The sequence below is a fragment of the Agelaius tricolor genome, unplaced genomic scaffold, assembly GCF_023055355.1.
Source record: "Agelaius tricolor isolate 1412-34295 unplaced genomic scaffold, bAgeTri1.0.p SCAF_5, whole genome shotgun sequence".
Taxonomy (NCBI): Eukaryota; Metazoa; Chordata; class Aves; order Passeriformes; family Icteridae; genus Agelaius; species Agelaius tricolor.
In genome coordinates this window covers 14382980-14407206 of record NW_027269265.1, presented here as the reverse complement: position 1 = coordinate 14407206, position 24227 = coordinate 14382980, and the positions used below count along the sequence as shown (strand labels likewise).

At 37.3% G+C, this 24227-nt stretch overlaps 1 protein-coding gene across 6 annotated transcripts in view; it reads left to right on the top strand.

Annotated features, from left to right (window-relative positions):
* Nucleotides 1-9790, top strand: part of PAPOLA (poly(A) polymerase alpha) — a 43541-nt gene extending 33751 nt beyond the window's left edge. For 3 of the 6 annotated variants that reach the window (XM_071426523.1, XM_071426524.1, XM_071426518.1), the window contains 5 exons: nt 634-734; nt 3188-3408; nt 3781-3846; nt 5440-5514; nt 7617-9790. In XM_071426523.1, coding sequence (XP_071282624.1) covers nt 634-734; nt 3188-3408; nt 3781-3846; nt 5440-5514; nt 7617-7712 — 559 coding nt within the window. In that variant the 3' untranslated portion in view covers nt 7713-9790. The remainder of the gene's footprint in view (nt 1-633; nt 735-3187; nt 3409-3780; nt 3847-5439; nt 5515-7616) is intronic. The other 3 variants (XM_071426522.1, XM_071426520.1, XM_071426519.1) reach the window with 3 other exon arrangements.
* Nucleotides 9791-24227: the final 14437 nt, after the last annotated feature.

The window sequence follows — 24227 nt, the reverse complement described above, 5'->3', positions numbered from 1 at the left end:
TTCTTTCAGTTAGTCTTCCTCGGTAAATGGTTAACAGTAGTCGATACCAGTATCTGCTGTTGAAATAAATCTGTCTTACCTAGGATGTCATAAGTGAAGTGGAAATTGCCTTTGGCTGATTTTAGACACACACTGCTTCCCAATTTCTTGATGATGGAAAAGGGATCATTTTTGTGATTGGTCACTTGAAGCCCCAGGCCTTTGTTTCGGATGATTTTAGACTGAAATCATCACTGTAACAGTGTGTGTAAATTAAAAACCAAACTTTATATTCTGTCCTTCTACACTGGTTTTGTTTCACCCTGCAGTAAATAGTTGTTGTGTTTTCCTGTGCTCATTATTTGGGTAGACACTGCCTGAATTTTTGCCTGTCTTTTAAATACAGCCTTTTTCTGGTCTCAAAACTGTCATTGAGTGATGTAAATTCAATATTTGAAAGAGCTTCCATTGCTTGTGTTGGGTAGTAGATTGCCAATGCTCACTTTTACCTTTTTACTGGCATAAGTTCTGCTCTGTAATGTAGGTAAAATACTAGCTGTGGTTATTGGTAACACATGATGTGATGAAAGGCAGATCATGTAACACCATAGCTTTACTAATGTCTTTAGCATTTCATAATTTTTCTCTTTTTAGCAGAAGCAGTCCTGCGCCAGCTGTAACAGCAGCATCTGTGACCAACACACAGGCTTCTGAAGTCACTGTGCCACAAATAAATTCCAGTGAAAGCTCAGGGGGTAAGGAAAATGGTGTAGCATTTTGTTTCTATTGAATTTTTGGTAATGTTTATAAGACAGTTTTTCTTCCAGCTTGACTCTTCTAGTCTTTGCATAACACATGCTGTAATGTGTTGTTCTTCATACACATAGTTCAATAATTTCTTAAGGATTCATAAAATCAGAGAAATATTTGCTGTGATATTTACTTCTTTTATTCTTAGAGATTTATATTTGCCATTCACAATAGCAGTAGTGTTCCAATGACCTAATGTAGGTCTGTAGTTTGGTTAGCTAAATGAGGAAAAAATTATCTAAAGCTGGAAGAACAATTTTTATACTTATTTTTAATTCATTTTGTAGTTAACCTCAAGGTGGTTCTGTACTGTCTGTATGTAGTCTGTCCTCCCATGTTCCCGCTCCTTGTGCTTCATGAATTTGATTCTAGGAATGCAAAAGACTCAGATGTAAGCAGAAACACCTGTTCCTTACTGATGTCTGTTCAGATATGTCCCACTGCGTGTGCTGACTTTATCCTCTGTTTTCTGCAAGAAAAAGTACACTTTACTTAAAAATTTAAAAATTTCACTCTTAAGTCAAAGAATAAAAGCATCTGGTGAAAATATTTTCTTAGAATCAGCTACTCTTCTTTTTTGATGGTGCTTTAGTGTACAAGGAGCAAGTCAGAAATAGATGGAAAAGGGGAGCGACTGGTTAGCCTTTCAAAATGAAATCTCTTATTCACTCTTGATGTGTGGCATGGTTTAGTCTTACTTCTCTCTGATTTTTATCGTGTCACAGGTGCATCAATGTGAGTTAGTTTGTCCATGAGCACTAAATGGAGCTTAAATGGCGTGACTGGTTTTTGGATTTGGAAGCATATCAGAAGTTGTTCATTCTTATATTTTGGTTAATCAAAATGTTAATCACCTGATAGTTGTTAATGAAAAATTTCCTCAATGTATTTTTTCTCATCCTGGAGCATCTCCCTATGTGCGCTTATTGGTTTGAGGTAGGCAATTGATGAGATAGAACTTTGTCATAGGGAGCATTTTTCAAAAGGATGTATATAATATCAATTCTTTATTTGATGCTCTGTGATGACTTCATATTTGTCACTAGATAAGCTAAGCCTGAGAAGTGATAAACTTAATTTTTGAGTGAAAAAGGCTCACATTGCTCTTGGATTTTATTTAATGCAGTCTTGGCAATGCATATATATGGCTGAGTACAGAAGCAGTAGAGTTTCCTTAGGTACCACAAATACTACAGCTGTATTATACAGAGCTCTGTCTGGGCTCATATAGCCTGCCTTAAGCAGGGTTAATTAGGCTAAGCAGAGTGTCATTGCCATGGCTACCCTATGTCTGGTACAGGAAGTCTTTCTCAGAATCATGTGTTAAGGGCTTGGAATGGACCTAAAAGATCATCTAACCCCAACTCCTCCTGCCATGGGCAGGGACACTTCCCACTAGACCAGTTTGTTCAAGGCCTTAACTGACCTGGCTTTGAACACTGCCAGGGTCAGGGCATCCAAAACCTCCTTGGACAACCTGTTCCAGTGTCTCAGTACCTCACACTAAAGAATTTCTTCTAATACCTAACCCAGATTTCCCCTCTTTCAGTCTGTGCCCATTGCTCTTTGTGCCATCACTACAATTCCTGACAAAGAACCCTTCTTTGGCTTCCCTGTAGGTCCCCTTCTGGTAGGGCAAGGTTGCTGTGGGTTCTCCATGCAACCTTCTCTTCTTCAGGCTGACCAGCCCCAATTTTCTCAGCCTCTCTTTGGAGGGGAGGTGCTCCAGTTCTCTTAATAACTTCACAGCCTCCTCTGGACTTGCTTCAACAGTTCCATGTCCTTCTTCTATTGGGGACACCAGAACTGTGCACAGCACTCCGGGTGGGGGTCTCACAAGAGCAGGGTAGAGGGGAAAAGTCCCCTCCCTCAACCTACTGCCCAGACCCCTTGTGGCTGTCTGGGCTGTGAGCACATTTGCCAGCTCATGTCGAGTTTTTCATCAACCATGGCCCCCAAGTCTTTGTCCTCAGGGACTTTGTCTCAGTCACTTCTCTGCCCAGCCTGTGGGTGTGCCTGGGTTTGCCACAACCCAGCCACAGGAGCTTGCACTCACTCTATTGAACTTCAAGAGGTTTGCATTGACCCACCTGTCCAGCCTGTGCAGGTCCCTCTGGATGGCATCCTGTCTCTCCAGTGTGTCAGCTGCACCACACAGCCTGGTGCCACCAGTGAACTTGCTGAGGGTGCAGCAAGCTCAAGAATGAGCTTGAAACTAAACTGTGCAGTGTACGCACACTTGCTGTTCCAAACATGATGCTACACCATTAACTGTACCACTTCCTTGATGCCTGCTTGATGTCAGGGGTTTTGATTAGAGACCAAAAATACCAGTGATTGAACTGAAATGATTGTGTCGATTCCTCTTGTTGAAGGTCTTTAAATTGTTTGTCCATAGGTACTTCAAATGAAAGCATTCCTCAAACTGCCACACAACCAGCCATTTCTCCACCACCAAAGCCTACCATCTCTAGAATTGTTCCCTCAGCGTATCTATTAAATCCATCACCAAGAAGTTCAGGAAATGTTGCAACAAAAATGCCTAGCCCTGTCGCAGCAGTGAAAAGGACATCTTCTCCCCATAAAGAAGAGTCTCCTAAGAAAATTAAAATTGAAGAGGTATTTGAGATTTTGAGATCATACCATAGCAATGTTCAAAACTTTGAATATTCATTTCACCCAGAGTGCTGATTCTCATATTCCAAGTTTCAGATATTTCTTATTCTGGTTGCATTGCTGCTTGATGTTTTCAGCTTGCCAAGGTGTTAGTATTTTTATTTTGTTGGTATTCATCACATGACACATGTACTGCATTAGCCCAAATGCATAGAATCAAGATTCTTACCTTAAAAGTAATTATTTTGGTAAGGTTGTAATATGCTAAGTCTTACAACTAATTCTGTCCTTTCAAACACTTTGACCTTATTTTCTTGTTAATTTTTTAAAAATACAATTTTATGATTTGTAATAGTTTCTGTGTTTGCTTTTCAGCAGGATGAAATAAGTGAAGATACTAGCTGTATAGATTTGAATGAACATGAAAAAATGGAAACTAAGGTATATATGCCTAGACAGTATACTTTTGTATATATTATTTGGGAAAATTACTGTTTCTCTCTAGGAATGACTAAGAGCATGTCTATATCTAGACTCTCCAGTAAAGATATCAAAATGATATCTTATTTTTTTAATGTTCATGTCAGTATTGATGGAGTCCATTGCCTGCTGGCATGCTAAGTTGAGCCCAAATCCATAATCACATAATTTCTTTGCTGGTCAGTCATATGCTATTAAGCATGGTGAAAAAATTAGTCATCATATTTATATTTCAGTTTGTTGAATTAGATCCTGGATGTGTCAATGTGCCATGTTTTTCCTGCATCCCAAACCTGATGTATGTTAATTAGTGATAGAACAATTGTCCTAAGTATTCTATTTGGAGTTTGCATGTCGGGCTGAGCATCCTAAAGCCAGCCACCTTGTTCACTTTTTAGATAAAGAAATTTCAAGTGATAATAAGTAAATCTTCTGTGCAGGTGAAATTATTGTGTGAAGTTACAGCATACTGTTTGGGGACTTAGGAGATTCCATGTGCCTCTCCAGTATCTTGTAATTAGCAGACAATTTTTCTGTCTTAGTGGTGAACAGAAAGTGTGACCGACTCTTTTTAGCCTTATGATAGCAGCTCTCCAGTTGGGATTTTGCAGTTTTTATGGGGCACATTCTGTTGTCTCTAGAATACTCTGAAAGTCATGCTTATGCTTAAAGTTAAATGTAAGTTCTTTGGTTTATAGCTTCAATGGCCATAAGCAAGGAATTGTATCTTGTTAGGCAGTCACCTTGCAGTCTCTGAAGTTAAGGTAGGTGAGGGCAGAAATACATGTAAGCACTTAATCCTCAATTCAAAAATAGATCCACTGGATACAGATAATTATAAAAGACATAGGTAATCCTGTTAGTTTTTATTGGCAGTCTCCTCTAAGTCTTTGTCCTTAATATTTATGTAAGGAAATGGTGGAATTAAATTTCTTAAATTAACATAAACATAGGTTTTCATACATTGAAATGCATTCCTCTTTTAGGGTGTGTTCATGGTACACTTTGAGCTAGCAGACTGTTTTTGTTAAAACGAGAATGTGCCATTGTCCTGCTTTAGTCCTGTAGTCCCACTGTTTTTTACCTGCAGATCAGTCTCTGACACTCACCTATTTATTCAGAAAGCTGATTCAACCCATTAAAGCAGCAGGAAAACTTTACAGGCAGAATGGCAAAAGCTGTTGAATTTTTAAACAAATTCTGTAGTGTTTCACACGATCCTCCTTGATAATACACTTTTTGTCTTTAGTGAGTTGAACAACATGTAATGTTTTGCTATAGGATTCTGTATAAAAGGTGTTAATTGGTTAAACAAGTGACAGCTGATAAGTGATATAGCTTGTGTTGATGTCAAATCCCTAATAAGTGAAACATTCTCCAGTGTGGTGATTCCTTCCTAAAAGGAAGGGTGTCAATGCAGCAAGCATCAATGCTTGCCTTTTTCTTTTGCTGAATATGCGCAATGTAAATCATTCTGGAGTGTTGGGTGTTCTATATAAGTAGCTCATTGGAAGTGGTGGAACTGTGGTGATGCTTTTGGTTTTTTTTTTTCAGGAGCAAGTTGAGACAGAAGTGAATGTTAATTCTCAAACAGAAACTCTTCAGACAACTTCTCTGCAAGCTCCTCAGGTACTGTTTTAAAAGCAATACTGCCATGTAATGTATTTATGTACTAATCTGTGGTGAAAGAATTGAAACTGAAATGAGTCCAGATGTTAAAAATAAATGTATAATTTTAAATAGAAATCCATTTTATGGTAAGCTACTTGTTGTTACTGCCACAATTTTTGTGTTTTAGATGCTCATTGATCTTATTGAATGTGCATTGTAGCTAAACATGTATGGCTTGCCATACAAACTGACCGAAGCTGGATTCGCTCTTCTGAATTGTGCCTTCAAAGTAAGGGGCTCAGTTTATTCCGTTGTGCTTTGCACATCACAGAATAATCCTTTCTAACAAGGAAACAAATGCTTTAAATAGCTGCTGCTCAAAGATATCCAGGTAGAGGTTGAGGATGTCTGAAATGTAATTTCAGATCCTGATATTTGGTATGAGAGACAAGTTGTAAGTTTGTCACTCCTTAGCCAGCTGGTGTTAGCAGTGTAAAGTCCTTTGCAAAACAGTAAGAATTCTGTACCATTCACTTAAATTTTTGTTTCTAGTATTGTAACAACTTTTAGAGAGCACCTCTGTTTCTTACTAGTATTTTTAAACTTAGTGCTCTGTTGATTAAAGTATCACTATCAAGCACTTTATGCACACTTGAATCATTGAAGTATGTGTAGTGAATGTGTTGGTTGAAAATAGAAATTGTTGCAATAGTAATAATTGTATTTCTTACTGGACATTTTGAACGGTATGAGCAGTACTGAATAAAGATAGCAAAACTGTTTGGCAAAAACTGTAGATGCTACATGGACTTCCTAAACTGCTTTGGGGAATTTTTTAGATCATTTAGTAAGTATACCAATTATATTTTTTCTGTTGTTGTGGGGGATTTTATAAAGCTTTGTAGCTTTTTTACAGATTGTGTGGTTGTTAATTTAGCACACAGTAAGTAATCTGGAAACTACAAAGGATGGTGAGCCTTCTCTGTCATTTTTCAGTGTTCTTGTTGGCTTTGTTTAAAACACTGCCCATGTCGCAGAAAATAGAAACACGTCCAACTTCAGATCAGCACCAACCAGGGGGTTACTTGGGGCAGGGGTGATGTGAAGCCCAGAGCTATTTTGTCCTGGGTCCCTGCTGCTTTGTGCACAAACACATCAGTCAGTGTTAACTTGACTGATTTATTTTTAATAAAGCAGCAATTAAGAGTAGTCATTTTAATGCAGATTTCCCCATGTATCAAAGGTACCTTATATAAATTTTGAACATGTATAATGTAAGGAAACATTTTATGATAAATGATGTGAAGTATTGCATAATAACTGCGTTATTGGGATGGCAAATAATGTGCCACAGTGGAAGTGAAAATACTTAAAAGAAAAAGAAACAAACCACTCCAACCTTAGAGGCATGTATAGCAAGTGAGAAATAAATTAATCTCATTGAATCTTGGGTGTGTTTCTGTCTTTTCCTTTAGTTTGTTTTAGATACAATTTTTCTGAATGGCATTTAAGTCTTATAAGTGAGAAAAAATTGTTGAGATTATTGTCAAGGTGGGATTCTTAAAACATTCATACAGTACTTTTTAGAGTTCGTAACTTTTTTGTCATGTAAATCTCCAATATGATAAATTGGAAATTTGACTGTAGAGTTTTACAACAGTCTGCAGTGTATGAAGACACACTTTGGATTGGGAACTGTTTTTTATCACTCGTCTCTAAGGGCAGAGACTTAACACTGAATTGTTAAGAGATGTTTTCAAATACTAAATATGTAGATCAGATAGTTGATGTTACTGATCAAGCATCATTATTATTTGGATGTTTTACTATAATACAGGTTATTAGTAGGCCCAGCTTTATCTGCACCACGTGCTAATTTCTTGCAGTTGTCAAAAAAAAAAAAAGAAAAGCACACAAAAATTCTTGTAGAAATTTTCCTTATTAAAGACTCTGTAGGCGAAGGAAATACCTGCTTCTCTCTTTATAATCTGTAATTATCTTCATATATTCCTAAAAAGTTTTCTAAAGATCTTTGTTTTGAAAGTTAATGCCAATTACCACAATATTTTTCTTTTTATATTTACAAAGTTAAAATACAACCAAACTTTTTTTTTTTACAGAAAACACCCAGTACAGACCTTTCAGATATCCCTGCTCTTCCTGCAAATCCTATTCCTGTTATCAAGAATTCAATAAAATTGAGATTGAACCGGTAAAAACCACCTCAGGGGTCCATAAACAGTATCTGCCAACTCAACCTGTTGTCTTCTAATGCTAGAAAAAAAGGAGAACGGAGGGTGCAAGACTAGAACATAATCGCAAATGGATTTAGGTATATGTTGTGCACTTCCCTTTCTGGACTAAAGTCGCCACTTGATTGGAAGTCCAGGTTAGTATGTGAAGCCAGGAGTACAATTAATGTGTTAGCAACAGTTACATTAAATATTTCGAAGGATTACTGCCTTTAAAAACATGAACACTATTTGTAGCCATATTTGACATTCTGATTGAATTTGTTTGATGCATTGTTTCAAAATTGAGATAAAACTGGCATAAGAATCCCTTAAATGCACTTTTATGTACTTTTTTATTGGAGTATGACTAATTTTAGATCTTTAGCTGATAAAATTTCATTTTATTGAAGAGTCTCTTCAATAGTAGTAATTTGCAAATTGGATGACATTCTATGATATACTATACATTGAAAGCAAAGTGTATAGTATAGTTAGTTCAACTGCCATCAAGCAGCAGTAAGTCTTTAAAATGTAATGTCAAATCTTGGGGTCATAAGCCGTAAGTTGAGGAAGTAATTGGGAAGTTTTGGTATTGGTGGGACATGATTAAGGTGTGGTCTACTTTTATTTATAGGATTGTTTTAAGGTGCATACAAATCAGCAATCAAACAGTAAATAAACTTTCTTTTGAGCTAACTGAACTCCTTATTCCCTTTTTTTATCCCTTTATTTCTTGGGAAAATATTTTGCATTTACTGTTGGGGTTTTTTTTTTTTCAAATTATTTTTTTCTGCTTGTATGCACCGTATAGAACAATAGTTATTTATACAAAATAAAAACAAGCCATGTACTCATTTGGGTTCCCTCCTGCCCCTTACCTAGTTGTAATACCTTGTGGGCCTCTAGGCACAAATTCAGAATTTGTCCCATGACTAAAGTGTTTAGGTAAATATTGTGTGCCTGTGAAATACACCACCTGTCTTGATGGCCTTTGAATCACTAAATATGATTTTTGTACACTCCATAAAGGTCCCGTATGCATTAAAAAGCTAAAAATTTTAAATAAAGGCAAAAAGATTTTTCCCTAAGAATTTTAACCTTTTTATTTTTAGATAGTTCATCACAAGTAGTTTTACATACTGAACAACACCAAATTTTTAAAAATCATATTTCTAGTAAGCACTTGACATCTAGTAAGCTCTCTTACTCCTATTTTTTTGTTCTTGTAGTCCTATCAAAAAAGTAACAGCTTTTTCTTTTGAAAGAACTGAACCTCTCATGGCAAAGAACAGTATTTGAGGAACATGAGGGATACCAACAGTAATACCAGATGTAGATAACAAACTTCATGTTACTATTACTTAAGTCTGAAATATGTGGGATGTCAAATCATACTTCCCATACTTTGATTAGCATGTTTTATGAACTCCCTTCTCCCATTGTGCTCCATCCTATTACACATGCATCTTTCATGTTACAAGTTAAATTACTTACACTCTTCCCCTTATCCTTCTAAATTAATTCTCCAAAGTCAGAGTGTAGCTTATCTTTTACTTAGGCTGTGCAGTAACTGAAGGGTTTTTTTATTTTTGCCATTTGTCTAAGATGTCTAGTATACAATATTTCTCTTTTCCTTGCCCTGTGCAGCCTGCTGTCGTCCACCCCCCAAAGAAGGTTATATCTTAACAGTTGAAGTGTACAAGCTGTCTGTGTATTTTGTGTAGCTATGGAGTTTAGATCGAAATTGCCAGGCACAAATTTAGTCTTGTCATTTTGTTTACACATCGGAAAATCTTTTTCATTTTATTAAACGTTTCATGTAACTGCACCCAAGTTTTGCCAAGCTGGAAACTTGGAACCTTTCTGTATAGTGACTTTTTAATTCTAGTTTTCATAACCTGGAGATCAGACTGTTGCTTTCGCATGATGTACGTAGTGTCTCATGACTGGAGTTTGCTTTGTTTTATAGTATCTGTACTCCTTGTATTTTTCAAGAGCTATTTTGTAAACAGATGATGTATTTCTCCATTGAAAACACAATAAAAAACAGCACAATCCCATGGTTGTCTAATTTTTCTGACTATACTAAATTGGTTTTACTTTCTTAATTCTTACTTAGCTCTCAAATTTTCTGCTAAGGCAAAATAAGGTGTGGCCTAAAGGAAATAGAGTAGATAATGCTTATTTAGAGAGCATTCATTTATGTTTGCAATAGGAAGTGGAAATAACCCTCAAGGATGTTGGGTTCTAGCTATTGAAGGGAAAGTTTGTGAATTGTGCAGTGTTTTGGTAGGGGCAGAGTCGACAAAAACACAAAACATTTAAGGGCATCCATTCCATCTCTTCATCCTAAATTCTTAAAAGTGGACAAAACTAGAAGAAACACGTGCCTAAACAATTTGGGGGTATGCTATTTTCAGCAAATGTTTGAGTTTCATTTTTTAAAAGCATTGGCTGTCAGAGTTTTGGCACCTCAGGCTTTTCCTGCAAGTGCCTATTCCTTATGTCAGCAGATGGCACTATTTCTCTTCTTCTTAAGTAGTTTAAGCATGTCCTGAAATAAAAGTAAAAATTGCAGGTAGCTGTGCATCACTTGATTGATCTTTGTATCAGCATGAGCCCAATCCTCCTAATGCTTGATGTGAGTAACTTTAATAAGTAGTCTACTTTTGACTAAAATTTCTTTAACTGCTAAAACCACTGATGATTATGGTCTTCATAGTATAATTGCCCTGCCTAAAACAATAAACCTTTCTGTTGTATATATTTTTCACAGCATGAAATTGTCTTGTTTAAAACAGATTAATCATTTTTATATCCTGCCCACCACATCTCCCTTTCATCACAGATGATGGTGTTATTTATGGCTTTAATTCATCTTTTATTTTCTCTGACCAGTAAAAATCTGCTAGTAGATACACAAAATTCTGTTTAATGTGTTTTAGGTACTCTCAATAGCTATTTTTTCTGAGTTGCTCATCATCAACCTCCTGAATTAAGTTCACTGACTCATAAGGATCTGCAAACAAGAAGCTGAAAATTACTGTTGTAGCCAAAATAATTAACATTAATAAGCCATGGTTTAACAGATGGCTTTAGACATACTGATTGGAATCAGACATTCGAGTTGATGAGTTCTAGCTAAAGTTGTGCTTCCTTGTAGATAGTATGTGTGCATGCCACTTCCTATTAATGCACTTAGTGCATTTCTTAGTTTTGGGGGGGTTTTCTTTGTTTTGGGTTTTTCTTAAATGGCATTTTTTTAAAGTTGTAGCTACAAGTATATGGTAACTGAGTAGAAATGAATATCAATTGTTAGTAAATACTTAATGAAAGAATGAATTCTATCAACAGTAAAAGATGAAACAGTTCTTCAGCATCTAGAATAACCAAAAGTAATTCAGCATAGCAAGAACATACAATATTGACTCTGAGCCAGAACCTATGCTTAAATGCACTAAAAACTACTGTGATAGTTGCTGAGGAAGCAGAATATGTTTATCCTCATAATAGATATTATTTAGAAGTTGTGTGTATTTGTAGAAAAGGTATTTTGCATGTTGTAGTGTTGCTGGCATCATTTATGTAAGTTCATGGAAACACTAGTCAAGTACCTTTGCTATGATTAATCTCTCTGCCATCATTGTGGCTGAACAATACTTACCAGATTTCATCACTTGTTATGCAGGTCTTGATGGTACAGTTAGGAATGTACCTGTATTATCTGAATACTGAGTGGGTTCACTTTTTTTTTACAGATCCAGTATTCATATTGGAAAAATGTCAGTAATACAAATCAGTAAACTGATTTTAGTTGAATAGTCATAGTAGTAATAAGTGTCTGTTCAGTAGAAACAAAGCATCTTGGTTTTGTTGGTAGAGGCAGATGCAGTTTGCTACATCTACAAAGTTCAAACTAATAATTTGAAATACCTACAAACATCAGCTAATACTGTCACCAAAAGAATGCAAACTTTAATATGAAACTTCAGAGGGCATGTTTATGAAAAAGATAATATGGTTAACCACTGCTGGATATTCCACCTGTGTTTTGGATATTTAAACTAAGGATTTTTTAAAATTAAGTTCAGGTATATTTTTATTGTTCTAACAAAATGCTGGAATGCTGTCTTTAGGTAACTTTTTTTTCCTGCCCTCCACACTTAATTATGAATTATATTACTGAATTAACTAGATCACAGGTCCTATCAGCAAGTCTGGGTATCTTAATTTCCTCAGTATTTTTATTATCTCTATTCTAGTGCAATGTTTAAAATAAATGAAGAACGACAAATGTCCTACACATTGTATTAAAATTAAAGGTATAGTAATGGTTGGGGAAAATATTTTGTGATATATGTAGATATTATTAAGCTTTGGTTTTGTATTAAGTTACTGTCTCTAAATAAGAGCTAGAATCCATGAAAGTAATAGGAAAGGATAAAGAGTAAAATTATTATTGATGTAAGGTGATAAAAGCCCCAGCTTATTAGAGAAAAAAAGCTGCATTTATTTGTTTAAGGAACTAGCCAATAATTTAAACTGCTGTGGCCCACACAGATGCTGGACAGCTTACAAATGCAAATGCTGCTTTTGCTCTATCTACGAGCTAGCATTCCTGTTTTCTGTTTGTATTTGTCGAAGTCAATCACCTGAATAAGGTTACTTTAGTAAATTTTTGCATGCCTAAACTCCACACATGTGAAACTTTTCAGTTTATCTGAGGTTATATCTGAGGTTATTTCTGTGGCTCTTGGTTCAGTTAGGGTAAAACACTGACCTAAAGCAGATAGAATTACTAAAGTAGAACGGAATGTTGGGTCAAGTTCCCTTTATTGATCGGGCACTTCAAATGGCCTGAAGATTAAACTGGAGGCAAGGTGGGCAATCTTTGATGTTTAAGAAACAACTTCCCCATCTCCTCAAATAGAAATTGGATTCTAAGTAAACATAATAAATATGATACTTCTTGAAAGAGCATGGAAGAGTTGTGCTGTGTCTGCTGCTCCAGCATTCCTGCCCCGTGCCCTGAGCGGTGTCTCGTGCTGTGTGCTTCCAGAATTCTGGCATGCGCGCTGTCCTTGTTTGCGTTCCGAGTCTGCAGCGGAGCTGTTAATAAAGAGATTGATGATAAAGTTGTCGGGAAGAGACAGTTGGACAGGACTGCTCACCATGAGTGACAGAGGGCACGCTCTGCCTTCACAGCCGAGAACGCTGCCCCCAGCCGAGAGCCGGCCATGCCTGGACGCTGTGCCAAGCCTGTTCAGCGCGCGGGGAGAGGAGCTGCAGCCTGTACCAAGGATTTCAATTAGATTTGGAGCCTGGGCTCTTAAAGTGAGATTTCTCTTATTTAGGATCAGCATGCAATTTTTTAAAAATTTGATGTTCTCTTCAGAATAAACACAGTTTCAGCAGCAATATAAAGGCAGAAATTTTTGAGAATGATCTTTAAATATTTCACAATGATATTTCGTTGTGATCTGGTTCAATTAAGTGAAATGGAGATTCTTAAAATGAACATTTTTTGCTTTTATGGAGAATAAATGAATTATACATGTACTCAGTCTAGACATTAGCTTCTGTAGGAATCTCTTGCCAAGATATCATAAACTTGGTTTGACTCAGTCACATGGTTGGAATAAGAGAAGCCCAGGATGATGGATGGAAGCATTCATTGTCTCAGCCACAGTTTATCATCTCTTAAGTTTTATCCGTTACAATGTAAAAAAACAGTGAGACTGATAAAACGTTTGATAGTTTAGGCCATCTGCTCACACAGTATATTAGAGTTATTAGTGATTGTTCCTACTGTTTCTTACCATCACCCAGAACAGTGTGTGGATTTTCTGTTCACTAGTGATTACTAAATGTGGTATCTCATCTGGGAGTATTTTTTTTTCTTGTAGCATCTAGTCCTTGTAGGTAGTGAGATAAAAAGATCTTCACAGCCTAAGTGAAGAAAAATGCCTTAAAAAGCAGTTTCAGTGTTTTGCTTTTCAGTGTCTTTATGGGAGGAAGATCCGTCTTTTTGGTCTGATTGCAGTTTAAAAGGTGGTAGATCATCTTCTGTGGACAGATTTTACAAATACTTTTTCCAGGATATTTCTCACAGGACATAATTTCATTTTTTTAAAAAATAATTTACTAATTAATAAATTCTTTGTTCTTGTATTCTTTCTCAAACAACAAAACACTAAGAGCTGCTTCTGTTCAATGAGCCTTTGACTTCAATAGGGACGAAATCATATTTATAGTAATTGCTATGAATAAAAGGAGTTCAATTAATTTTGAAGCATTTTTCTAGTAGTGTAGGCACAAAGCACTTCTTCCTCATTTATAAAATTTTTGGTCATGACTTAGGCTACTTAAAAAAAGGGGCAAATTTTGTTCCATGAAAATGGAGGCTTAATATTGGAGAATCTCAAGTCTGTAAATTAATTGACCTAAGAAGACTACTTTTTTAAATTTTTTTTTTAAATGTAGGGATATAAGCTAGCACACTTGCATTTATGTTTGTTCAAAGATGTAGGAATTGCTTCATAGCCTCAACAGTGGTTTCTCTGAATAGGAGCTCTCTAGCCAGAAGCACACCAGATGTTGTGTCTTTGCAGATAAAGTCAAAATGCAAGTTTGATCTAGCACCGTTAGGTTTGGTTTTTTAAAGCTTAAAGAATGCTTTCATTTTTGATTTACTATAACCTGTATTTTTAAAAATGCATGGAAGCCACACTTTGAGTTGTTACAATCACCATAGCGTGTTGATTTTTCCTTTCTGGCCTGTTAGATTTTCAAGGATAATCTGAGCATTTATTAAGGAAATACGCTTCTAGGTCTGTTTAAAATAGATATCTTTTCTTATTATTTAGTGTTCTAGTATCACAAACTTTATTTTCAGCACCCACTGTTATGTGTCAAACTGAATGAAACGTGCCTTACCTGACAACATCAAAAACTTACAAAGAATTGTGGGAATGAATTGGCCATTCTTGTGCATTTCATCAACAGAATGTTGATGAAATGCACAAGAATGGCCAATTCATTCCCACAATTTTGTTGTTCTTCAGCTGTAACACTTCATTTTGATGCTTCCACTCATGACATAATTTTAGTGGTTTATTTCCTTCAAAATTAAAAGGGACATGTGTGTATTATTTTAAAGGTGAAACAATTTTTACTATATAAGAAACATTATATAATGTATCAACAAACACACAAATCCCAACAATAACTCATCACTGGTAGTTCAAAGCAGTTGTTTGAAAGGTTGGCTCACAGCAAAGCCAAACCTAAATTCTGATCCGACTTGAGTATGTGTGACCTTGGCAGGGCTAGTGACTCCTTGCTTCAATCTTTTTATATAAGAAATGGGACTAGAGGTTATCAGACATTTCACAAAGATTGACTGTTAGCATTTGAGAATATCTTGGAATTTTCATATAGTAGATACTTTGTTCCATTGGATTCTCCTGTAGGCATGAATCATACACAATTTGAAGCTCATCCACTAGTTTTCCAATTTTTGTTTTGTAATGGATATATAATCTTTATATCCTGCTGTAAATTAGTTCTAAGGAACATGAAGGAGGAGAGGTTCCTATGCATGGTATTAGAGCAGTCTTCCAATAGAGGAAAGCAACAAAATTGGGCAACTGGGTGCTGTTTTATTTGACAACACACTGCATCCTATTTTGCCTTTCAAAAAAAAAAAAAGTATTTTAATATAAACACACCCACAGTAGTTGTTGTCTTTGGAATACTGGCTTCTCATGTTCAACTTATGAATTTATCTAGTCCAAGCTCTAGTTTTTTCATGTGGAAGTAAATGTCTGAAAATTGGAGAAGGCATTATTGTATGTGTGTTCACTGTTTGCATTGCATCACAATGGTAATGTAAACTGTTTTAGTTTTTTGAAGGAGCAGTTAATTTTGAAATGTGGTTTACATAGGAAATACAAAAAGAACCTACCATTTCTATTTTCCTGATTAAAAAGAAGAAAAAGAAAACCTGAACCCACGTGTTTTCTAATGTAGTATGTCAAAGCAGCAGAAGGCAGTGCTTTGCTCCACCACTGTGCAGCAGCACTACCTTGGTTTATATAGATGTTAGCCTTAGCAAAGACTGGAAGTTCAAATCCACCAGATTTTGAGGGTTAGCCTGTGCAACACCATGGAAGAAAATCTGGAAGTAACAAAGGAATTCCTCTGTCATTTTGACAACTAGGTGTAGGTTGGCTGACTTCATCCAGAAACAAGTGTCAGTACTCCTATACTAGCAAATAGGATGTGCCCTATGGTGACACCATTTTCCCTCAGATCTTCTGAACACCTTCCAATTTTTGGTTGTTAACTTTCAGCACTCTTCTTACTAGTCCTGGTATTTTGAAATAGCTGCTCCTACTTTATTCTATCTGGAGACTGAACTGAGGCTGCAAAGACTAAACCTAGTGGGAGTTAATTTAATCTGTGCTATGCTGAACAATTGCCAATAATGCTTTGCTTGATATCCACATCTTTTATTATCCTAGTTTGTCTCAGTAGGAGACACCACAAAGTATCCAAAGCTTGACCTCTTTAGGTGTATTTTTGTGAGAGAGTTTAAGACAGCACTTGCTCTTCCCACATGTGCATGTTTAAAACTTTTGTTTCTGGGAGACAGGTTGCAATTAAAACCTATGAGTACAAAAGATGGGCTTGGCTTTGGAGTCAGTGGGAGGGGATGTGCCATGAGTTGAGCAAGTCCATCTTCAGCTGGCCTGGTCCTGCCTGGAATAGGACACTGTTGCAATATCTTAGATCTCTTCTGTGAACAATTTTAAACTAAAACTGCTTATCACCAGGTTTGGAGAAAAATTATGAAAATGGTGTTGGCTGATGGGGGTGCAGTCAGCTGAGGAATAGAGTTTACTTGGGATCTTGGATTTATTTCTAAATCCTTAGGGAAGAGATTAATAGCAGTGACCTAGATGCTATAGCATTAGGATCCTTGGGGAAAGGGGAGTTTCTTATTTATTTAAGCACTGGTTATATGCCTGCAGATATTAAATTCAAGCTCTTCTTCATAAAGCAGTCAAGTGATGATGATTCTCAGTGTCCATTGATCAAAAAATTACAGTATATAAAAATATTAAATCAAACTCCATGTATGTGCTGCTAACTGCCACTGGGAATTTTTCTACAGACTACAGAAACACTCTGGAGAAAGGACTTCTTTTGTGTTGGAGTTGAAATGTAATATATGTCTTCCCAAGTGTTCTTTTACAGATTTCTAACTGTTTTCAGATCTCCAAACTGTGGTGGCTGGTTCTGTACACAGTGGAACATGTGTGAGACTTTATTTAAACAGCCGTGTATATTCCACTGATAAACTAGAAACTGAAATATGGACAATACTGATAGGAGAAGCCGTTTGTCCAATTGACTCTCTTGGCACCTATCCATTTTTTTCTCATTGACTTTAAAATATTTTGGACCTTTCATCTGATGATCTCAAAGCTTTTTGCAAACATTAATTAAGCCTGTTGATGCCCCTGTGAGCTAAATAAATACAATAGGTGTGGTTTAGATGGGTAAATGAAGATACAGAGTAGTTGTTTTGTGCAAGGTCGCTTGCTATTCAGCAGCGGAGCTGAGGGGTGGGAAGCTGTCTGCCTGACTCCCCTTTGCAATTGCTAGGGTTAAATCAGATTCTCCCAGATAAATGCAAACAACAACCAGACTTCACACAGAGAAAGACGGATACAGAACCCTAATTGCAATTTGTATTCTGACAATGACCAGAGCTTTTCTACAATACTAAATTGTTCCTAATCTTCGCAAAAACAATTATCACTAGCCCAGTGAAAGAATTAAATAGTAATAAAAAAATAGTCACAACTCAAAACTGTAGTTCTCTGTGTTTAATATTTCCTGTTTTTACCTAATATCTCTTAAGGCATGTAAAACATGTCCCTTCATGACTTGCTCCTCTGCATCCAAGAAGAGGCTATCCAATCCTTTAAAAACATTACATATCAAGAATGGGACTAGCAGGAATATGAAAGAGGGATGAGGAAGTAAACAAAAATGGAGATAGATCTCAGAGGACCTTAAGCTTAGTACTTGCAATGAGTTTATTTCTCATCAGAACTTTTTTGGAACTACATTGTCACCTGAGCAGAGAAAGCATGTTTTGCTGCTAGTTCGAAAAATGCAGAAATGTGATTTGCAGTTCACAGTATGTGCAAACACTGTATGTACAAAGTGATACACCACATGAGAGCATTACCTTCACACAGGACGCTGCTCTTGCCTTGAGCAGGCTGACTTTATTTCTCATAGTTCTTTTAGTGCATAAAATGTCCCTTTTGGGATGTGTCAGACTTGTAGCCTCTGGTTTGATTCTTCTTCCTATTAGAAGAATAGTTAATGCTGCTAGTTAATTCAGTGATAACTTAATTCATCAATGCATTTTTTGCTTTCTGCATCAATAAGAACTAATGAAGAGTGTCCTAACTCTGCTGCTGTTTTTCTGAAGAGATCATTGTAGCTGCTGTGCTGCTAAACTCGCACCTTGCAGTGCAGACTGCAGAGGGAGATCTCCAAGCAGTTACAAATTAGCTTCTGCAGGAAGATTCATACTTTGTATGCAGTGTACTGGTCCCGGAATAAACACCTCCAATTGTTCTGATACCTGCTGAAAATGGCAAAACATTTGGCAACAAGCGTTTTGTAGGCTGCTGCAGGGCCTTGGGAGACAAAGGTAAATGTGTGAACACAGCTCATTTTAACAAGTTTTGTTTTCCAGTCAATGATTCTCTTGCTTTTAGTTCTGCCTATTCCTGGTGCGGGAATAGGGACATAGCTTTAGTCTGGTGTTGGGAAGTGGAAGAAAGACTATTACTTCTTGAAGAACTGATCACAGATCCAGTTCTGTCTTCATATAATTTTCTTTAAGGTTTGATTAGGAAATTTGATGTAATATTATACACATGCTTGTTTTATTATAGCTGCATTGTGTCTGTTGTTACTTTTCAGTTTCTTCAAACACTTGGCAAACTGCATCAATTGATAGGTGGTGAAACGCAGCTATTTCTGGTCTGGCAATCAAACAGTATATCAAGTGCAGTGCAGTAATGATGGAAAGCTATTAGGTCAATAACATCCTGTGCAAACTCAGGCTGGTTTGACCTTGCAGTACCTTGCTTAACTCAGAAGTGCACATGAAAATTATTGTGGTGGCTTTGTTTAGTCAGAAAAAAGAATTAATCCTAATCAGACCCAAAAAGCACGTGGTAGGAATCATCTTGCAGAGTGTAGTAAAAGGAATAAAGATTTTAATATATTTTAAACCAACTCCAGTTTGTAAGCTAGAATTGAATATCCAATTTTTTTTAACATGACCATAAAATGAGTATGCATCAGTCTAATTTTAAAAATTCTGATTTAAAGTTCGAATTATCTGCACAAATATCTGTGAAATTTGTCTAATGTTTGTTGTCCATATCTCATTTAAGAACTTTTTTTTTTTTGAGTGCATGTTTAATCAACTGTACATTAAAGAAAAATCTCTATCAAGCTGTCTCATGTATGTTATTCTGATTTGGGGGCAAAATCCTGAGAGATGAGTTTTGCATCTGAAGTTCAAAGCACACAGATCCTGTCAGATTTGGATGGCAGACAAAGCAACTTCTTAAGATGAGTAGTTTGAGCAGGCTTCCTTCTAAACCACTGAGACATGATACATCTATTTGAAAAGAAAGAAATGCCAACACCTCCTGCTGGCCAGGGTACATTGTATTAGTTTGCCGAATGCTCTGGCGCTTACTGAGCCCTGAGAACCACCGGAGCGGCAAAATGTTTGCAGCAGGGCTGCAAGGCCTGGGTGATGCACATAAGATGCTGGCCTTGCTCCGTGGAGAGGACCAGGATGCAGCACGTCTGAGAGATCATGGGCTTGTTTGTGCTGTGAGCTCCCTGCAGGCCAGGGCTGCCGGGTGCTCCCTGCTCCGTCCGTTGCATCTCATTAGCAGTCTCTTTCCGTGGAGTGTAAGGAACTCCTTTTGACCGGGGCATGTTGTTTACTTCCAAACCTGTGTACAGCTGGCATAAATCCCTCCAGGCTGTGGTCAGAGCTGGAAGCTGGCCATTTATACAGGCTGCTTCTTTGTCATGATATAGACTTAAAGAAAAGAAAGCAGGTGCCCTCCTGGCATTTTATAAAGAGTCATTCATGAATATAAGATACTGCATTTTGCATATTAGTGTGAGTGCCAATATAAACCCAGCTGTGTGCAAAATAAAGTGAAATATGTATTTCCAAAACTAGGCCACAGCTTTTCTATGGCGCAATCTGAAAGCATTTGAATCAACTTTGCATATGCATAGCCTTTTCTTTTAAAATTATATTTTTTCCTTGGTTTTTTTTCCCCGTTTTTTTTCATCCCTCTCTTTTCTTTCTCTCTCTCTTTCTTTTTTTTTTTTTTTTTTTTTTTTTAGAGGTGGTGATTTTGTAACACTTCTCCCAAGGTAATAAGACAATAACATAAACAAAAGTGGAGGAAAATATAGGCAGATGCCACCAAATGCATACTGAATGTGCACCCCTCTGTGACAACTTTCCATCCATTTCTCTGATTCCAACCCAGAACTCTCCTCTTGTACTGATGTGGAATTCCGTTCTTGCAGAACAGAATCTTGTTCTGTTGCACCTGGAAAGGTGCAACTTTTTCTGAGAAGACAGACAACCATTTTGCATAGCATTTTGTTGTACTTTAGACCAAACTCTGCAAACCTTACAGTTCTTGTGCTCCTTTTCAGTCCCAAAGGTTGAAAAAGTGAATTTTTAAGGTCTCTTGCATACAACTGGTAGTGGGCACCTTTCATGCTGAGGGAAGGAGAAATAAGAGGGGTTAAGATAGTGCAGGGAAGTAGAAGAGAACCCTGTGGACTATCATGGAGTTATGCACCAGAGCATGTAACATCCAATAGGCAGAAAACATCGGGAGTCATCTCCTTTGTGGGCCTGAGTGTAACTTGCCCCTTGTTGCTTCCTGTGTAGTTTCTTGCTTTTGTTGCCTTCACAGATAGTGAACTATTTTAAGAAACCTTGTGTGGAATAAAATAGGTGGGTCCAGTTTTTGTGGTGTCAGGAAATCATTAAATTCGGGGTGTCAGAGACATCAGAACTATAAATGGGCATTCTTGTCCCAAGCATCCCCTGCCTTCCCCTCTGCACAGTCCAGGGGCAAGAGGGGTTATTGCTGAGGAGCTGATGAGCCAGGCTGGAGTGTCTGGCTCTGAATGAAGATGAAAATGCTGTAGTTTCATCAATGAAGGTATCCAGGTGCTGTATCAACCTGTGTCCCAGGGTCACAAAGGGAATTGGTGTTGCAATGCTTCCAGGTGCTGTAATCCAGCCAGCAGATGACACTTGTTTTTTTTGGTGCACTTCTCTTAAATCCCATAATGGATCCATCTGCATTCATATGCAGTTAAAAAGTCTGATCTGATGACAACTCATTTCTGTGCAGCAAATTGTGACTGACAGAGTGTGGTGGTAACAAAATGGGAGGCATTTAAAACTGGGTGTATGCACTTGTGAAATGAAGATGTGGGGGTTCAAGATGCCCTAATAGGAGAAATTAATCTATGTCTGATTGATTTTGATCTATGGTTAGCCATGTTTTGTTTCAGGAGGATTTTTTTGTTTTTTGCTAACAGGCACTTGGCTTTGACAATATTCTTTCACTCTTTGGTTCTGGTAGATTTAATAGCATAGTTGCTAAATTGAGTTTAGATAGCTTATCCGGTATATATTTAGAGATAAGAAGTTCATTTAGGGATTAGGGAATGCTTCTTGTATATGCACCATTAAGCATAGCACATCTGGTACTGAACTAGCAATCAGCAGAATATTGACAAAAGTTATAAAGAAATCTTTTTTTTCAAGTGAACACATGTTTATATCTGAGGTCTAAAAGCCTACATGACAAAAGAAGTATCTCCAAGAGTTGTAAATTAAAACCAAATTCATACTGTGCTTGTATGAATTACCAGTACTGATATTGGTTAGAAACTGTTGTACTGAGTCAAAAGATTTGGTGATACAAAAAATCATCTTACAGCAAAGAAGGCCTTATAGTTGTAGTTTCTGCTTTTAAGAGAAAAAGAGGAGTTTGTTTTCTAGTATATTGAAGGAAGGTGAAGGAGCAGTAAATTGTGAGAATAGTGGAAATGAAAAAATGAAATATAGAACTTTACATATTATTTATTTTAACTGGAGACTCAGGCCTCTCAAAGTAGCCTTCAGAGTAGCAGTTAAAGTACAACATTGCTTCTCTTAAAGCAAACAAACAAACAAAACAAAACAAAGTGCTTTACATAATGGTGAAACTATGAAAACTCATGGATTATCTGGGAGTGAAGGAGACAGAATGACCATTTTACAGATGCTCACCAGCTGGTAACCAAAACCAAGCAGGGAGCAGCGACAACAAAGGGGATTCATCCAAAGTGCCCGGTTATCTGGTCTTTATTCATATAAAATGTAAAGTTTTCTATTGTAATTAACAGAGAAGTGATTAAATCTTTGCAACATGGAGGTGAGTCTTTCAGACATGCAGGTGGTTCTCCTGAAACACCTGTTTGTGGAGGAGAGATCTGTGTGTGTGTGTCTGTGTATGCCTGGGCAGCTCTGCTCCCACCAAGCAGCTCAAGGAAGATTTTGTGGGCTATTTATGTACTTTATGGCAGCATGCTTGCTTTCTCAATGGAAAAGCTGATTCATGCTGGTGTGGAAGCTGATTGTGCTGCCAGTGGGAGAGGCAAACTGGAGGTACACGAGGATAATTAAGCAGGAGATGTGTACGGTTCCAAACCAGGCTCTGTTTCTCTTGGGGAGATGTTTGTGTCAGTGCGCGGGGCTCAGCTGCAGGTGTCACTGTTAGATCTCGAATAATGGGCTGCTCGGCGGCTGCAGCCACAATAGGCTGGCTTTGCTTACCAAAGGCACACTTGTGAGAGCGGTGTAAAGCCTAGAAGATGTGCAGTGAGCTGTGATGGGCTCCGGCTCCGTGCGAGTGCCGGGGTGTGCGCCGAGCGAGGGCCCTGCCCGGCTCCAGCGGGAGCGCAGCGCTGCCCGCACACCCGCCCGGAGCCAGCTCGGCAGCCGCGGGCTCACACACCTGCAAATGGCACTCACAGCCTCTGTGCCGAATGCTTGCAGCTCCTTCCGTGCTTTAGGACGGGGAATTAACTTCTCTGTCCCCTAGCAGAATGATGATGAAGTCTTTAATATAGCCAGCAGCTGAAACTGTTTGCTGTGGTTTGCTGTAGCTCAGTAATTCCGTTCTCTGCAAATGAATTTGCTTGGACTTCTTTGTGATTTTTTTTTTTGTCTGCTTATTTCTTTTTCTTTTTTGTTTTTGAGAGAACAGGCCTGATTCTTCCAGCATTTTTATTCAGGTGGTGAATAAAGTGCTGCAAGTTTACTCTCTCTTTTTAAATTAGTTTTCCTTTTTTTCCTTTGCTCTTCTCTGAAGGAAAAAAGAGTGAGAAAGAACTGAAGAAAGGGAGTTATAAACTCTTAGCAAAGTCTTCTTTGGTGCCTAATTTGAAGCTACTGTATTGTTTAGAAAGCAGCAAAAAATTCACAACAATTCTGAGTGTGTTTTGGAGTAGCTTCTCAATAGCTTTTTAAACGAAATTTTAAGAGAAATGCAATATTCTCATTAAGTACCAATCTCCACAGCCTGTTCTTCCCCTCCTGGATACCATGCCTTCAACCCTGGTAGCCTGGTGCATGACATTCATTGCTCCCTGTATTAACATTTACGAGGCTTTGTTGTTTCTTTCTTGGTGGTAGCTTTCCTGAAGTATTTATGCAATTTATGAAATATAGCCCTTGTCTAGATCACTTTATTTCTGTTACCTAATTCCCAATTTTCACTTTTTAAAATGTCATGTTATGCACCTATGTGGGATTTCTTTTTTTTTTGTTTCTTCTTGAATCCTGCCCAAATCTGTTGCTAAAGCAAACATATTTGTGAGACTGAAAAATACTCTTTCCTCAAAGCAGACAATGGAGTTTTTCAGTTGCACAAACAAATGTATATATCACTGAGTAAGCTGACTCTAATTGAATCCTGACCATTCTGGAGGGATTTAGCCCTCCCTTTTTAATTTTTCTCTAAACAAAACCTAGAAATGAAAAAATATTTTGAGGTGGGCAGGAAAAGGAGGGGGAATAGAAAAATAAAGCAAATAAATTTTTGAATAAGAATGACCCATGTACTGTGACCAGAGGGCAAATGCAAATGTCTGTTTTCAAACACAGACTCGTGCATTCTTATTAGGGGTTCGTGACTGTGCCTCCAAGCACATCATTACATATTCATAAGTGTGAGGAAAATAGACTCCTTCCACATTCAGGTGTGTTCAACTAAATGCTACCCCTTTAATCTTAAAGAACAGCTCATTTGGTCTATTTTCTTCAGTTCACAAAGTGTTAAGGGAATATGA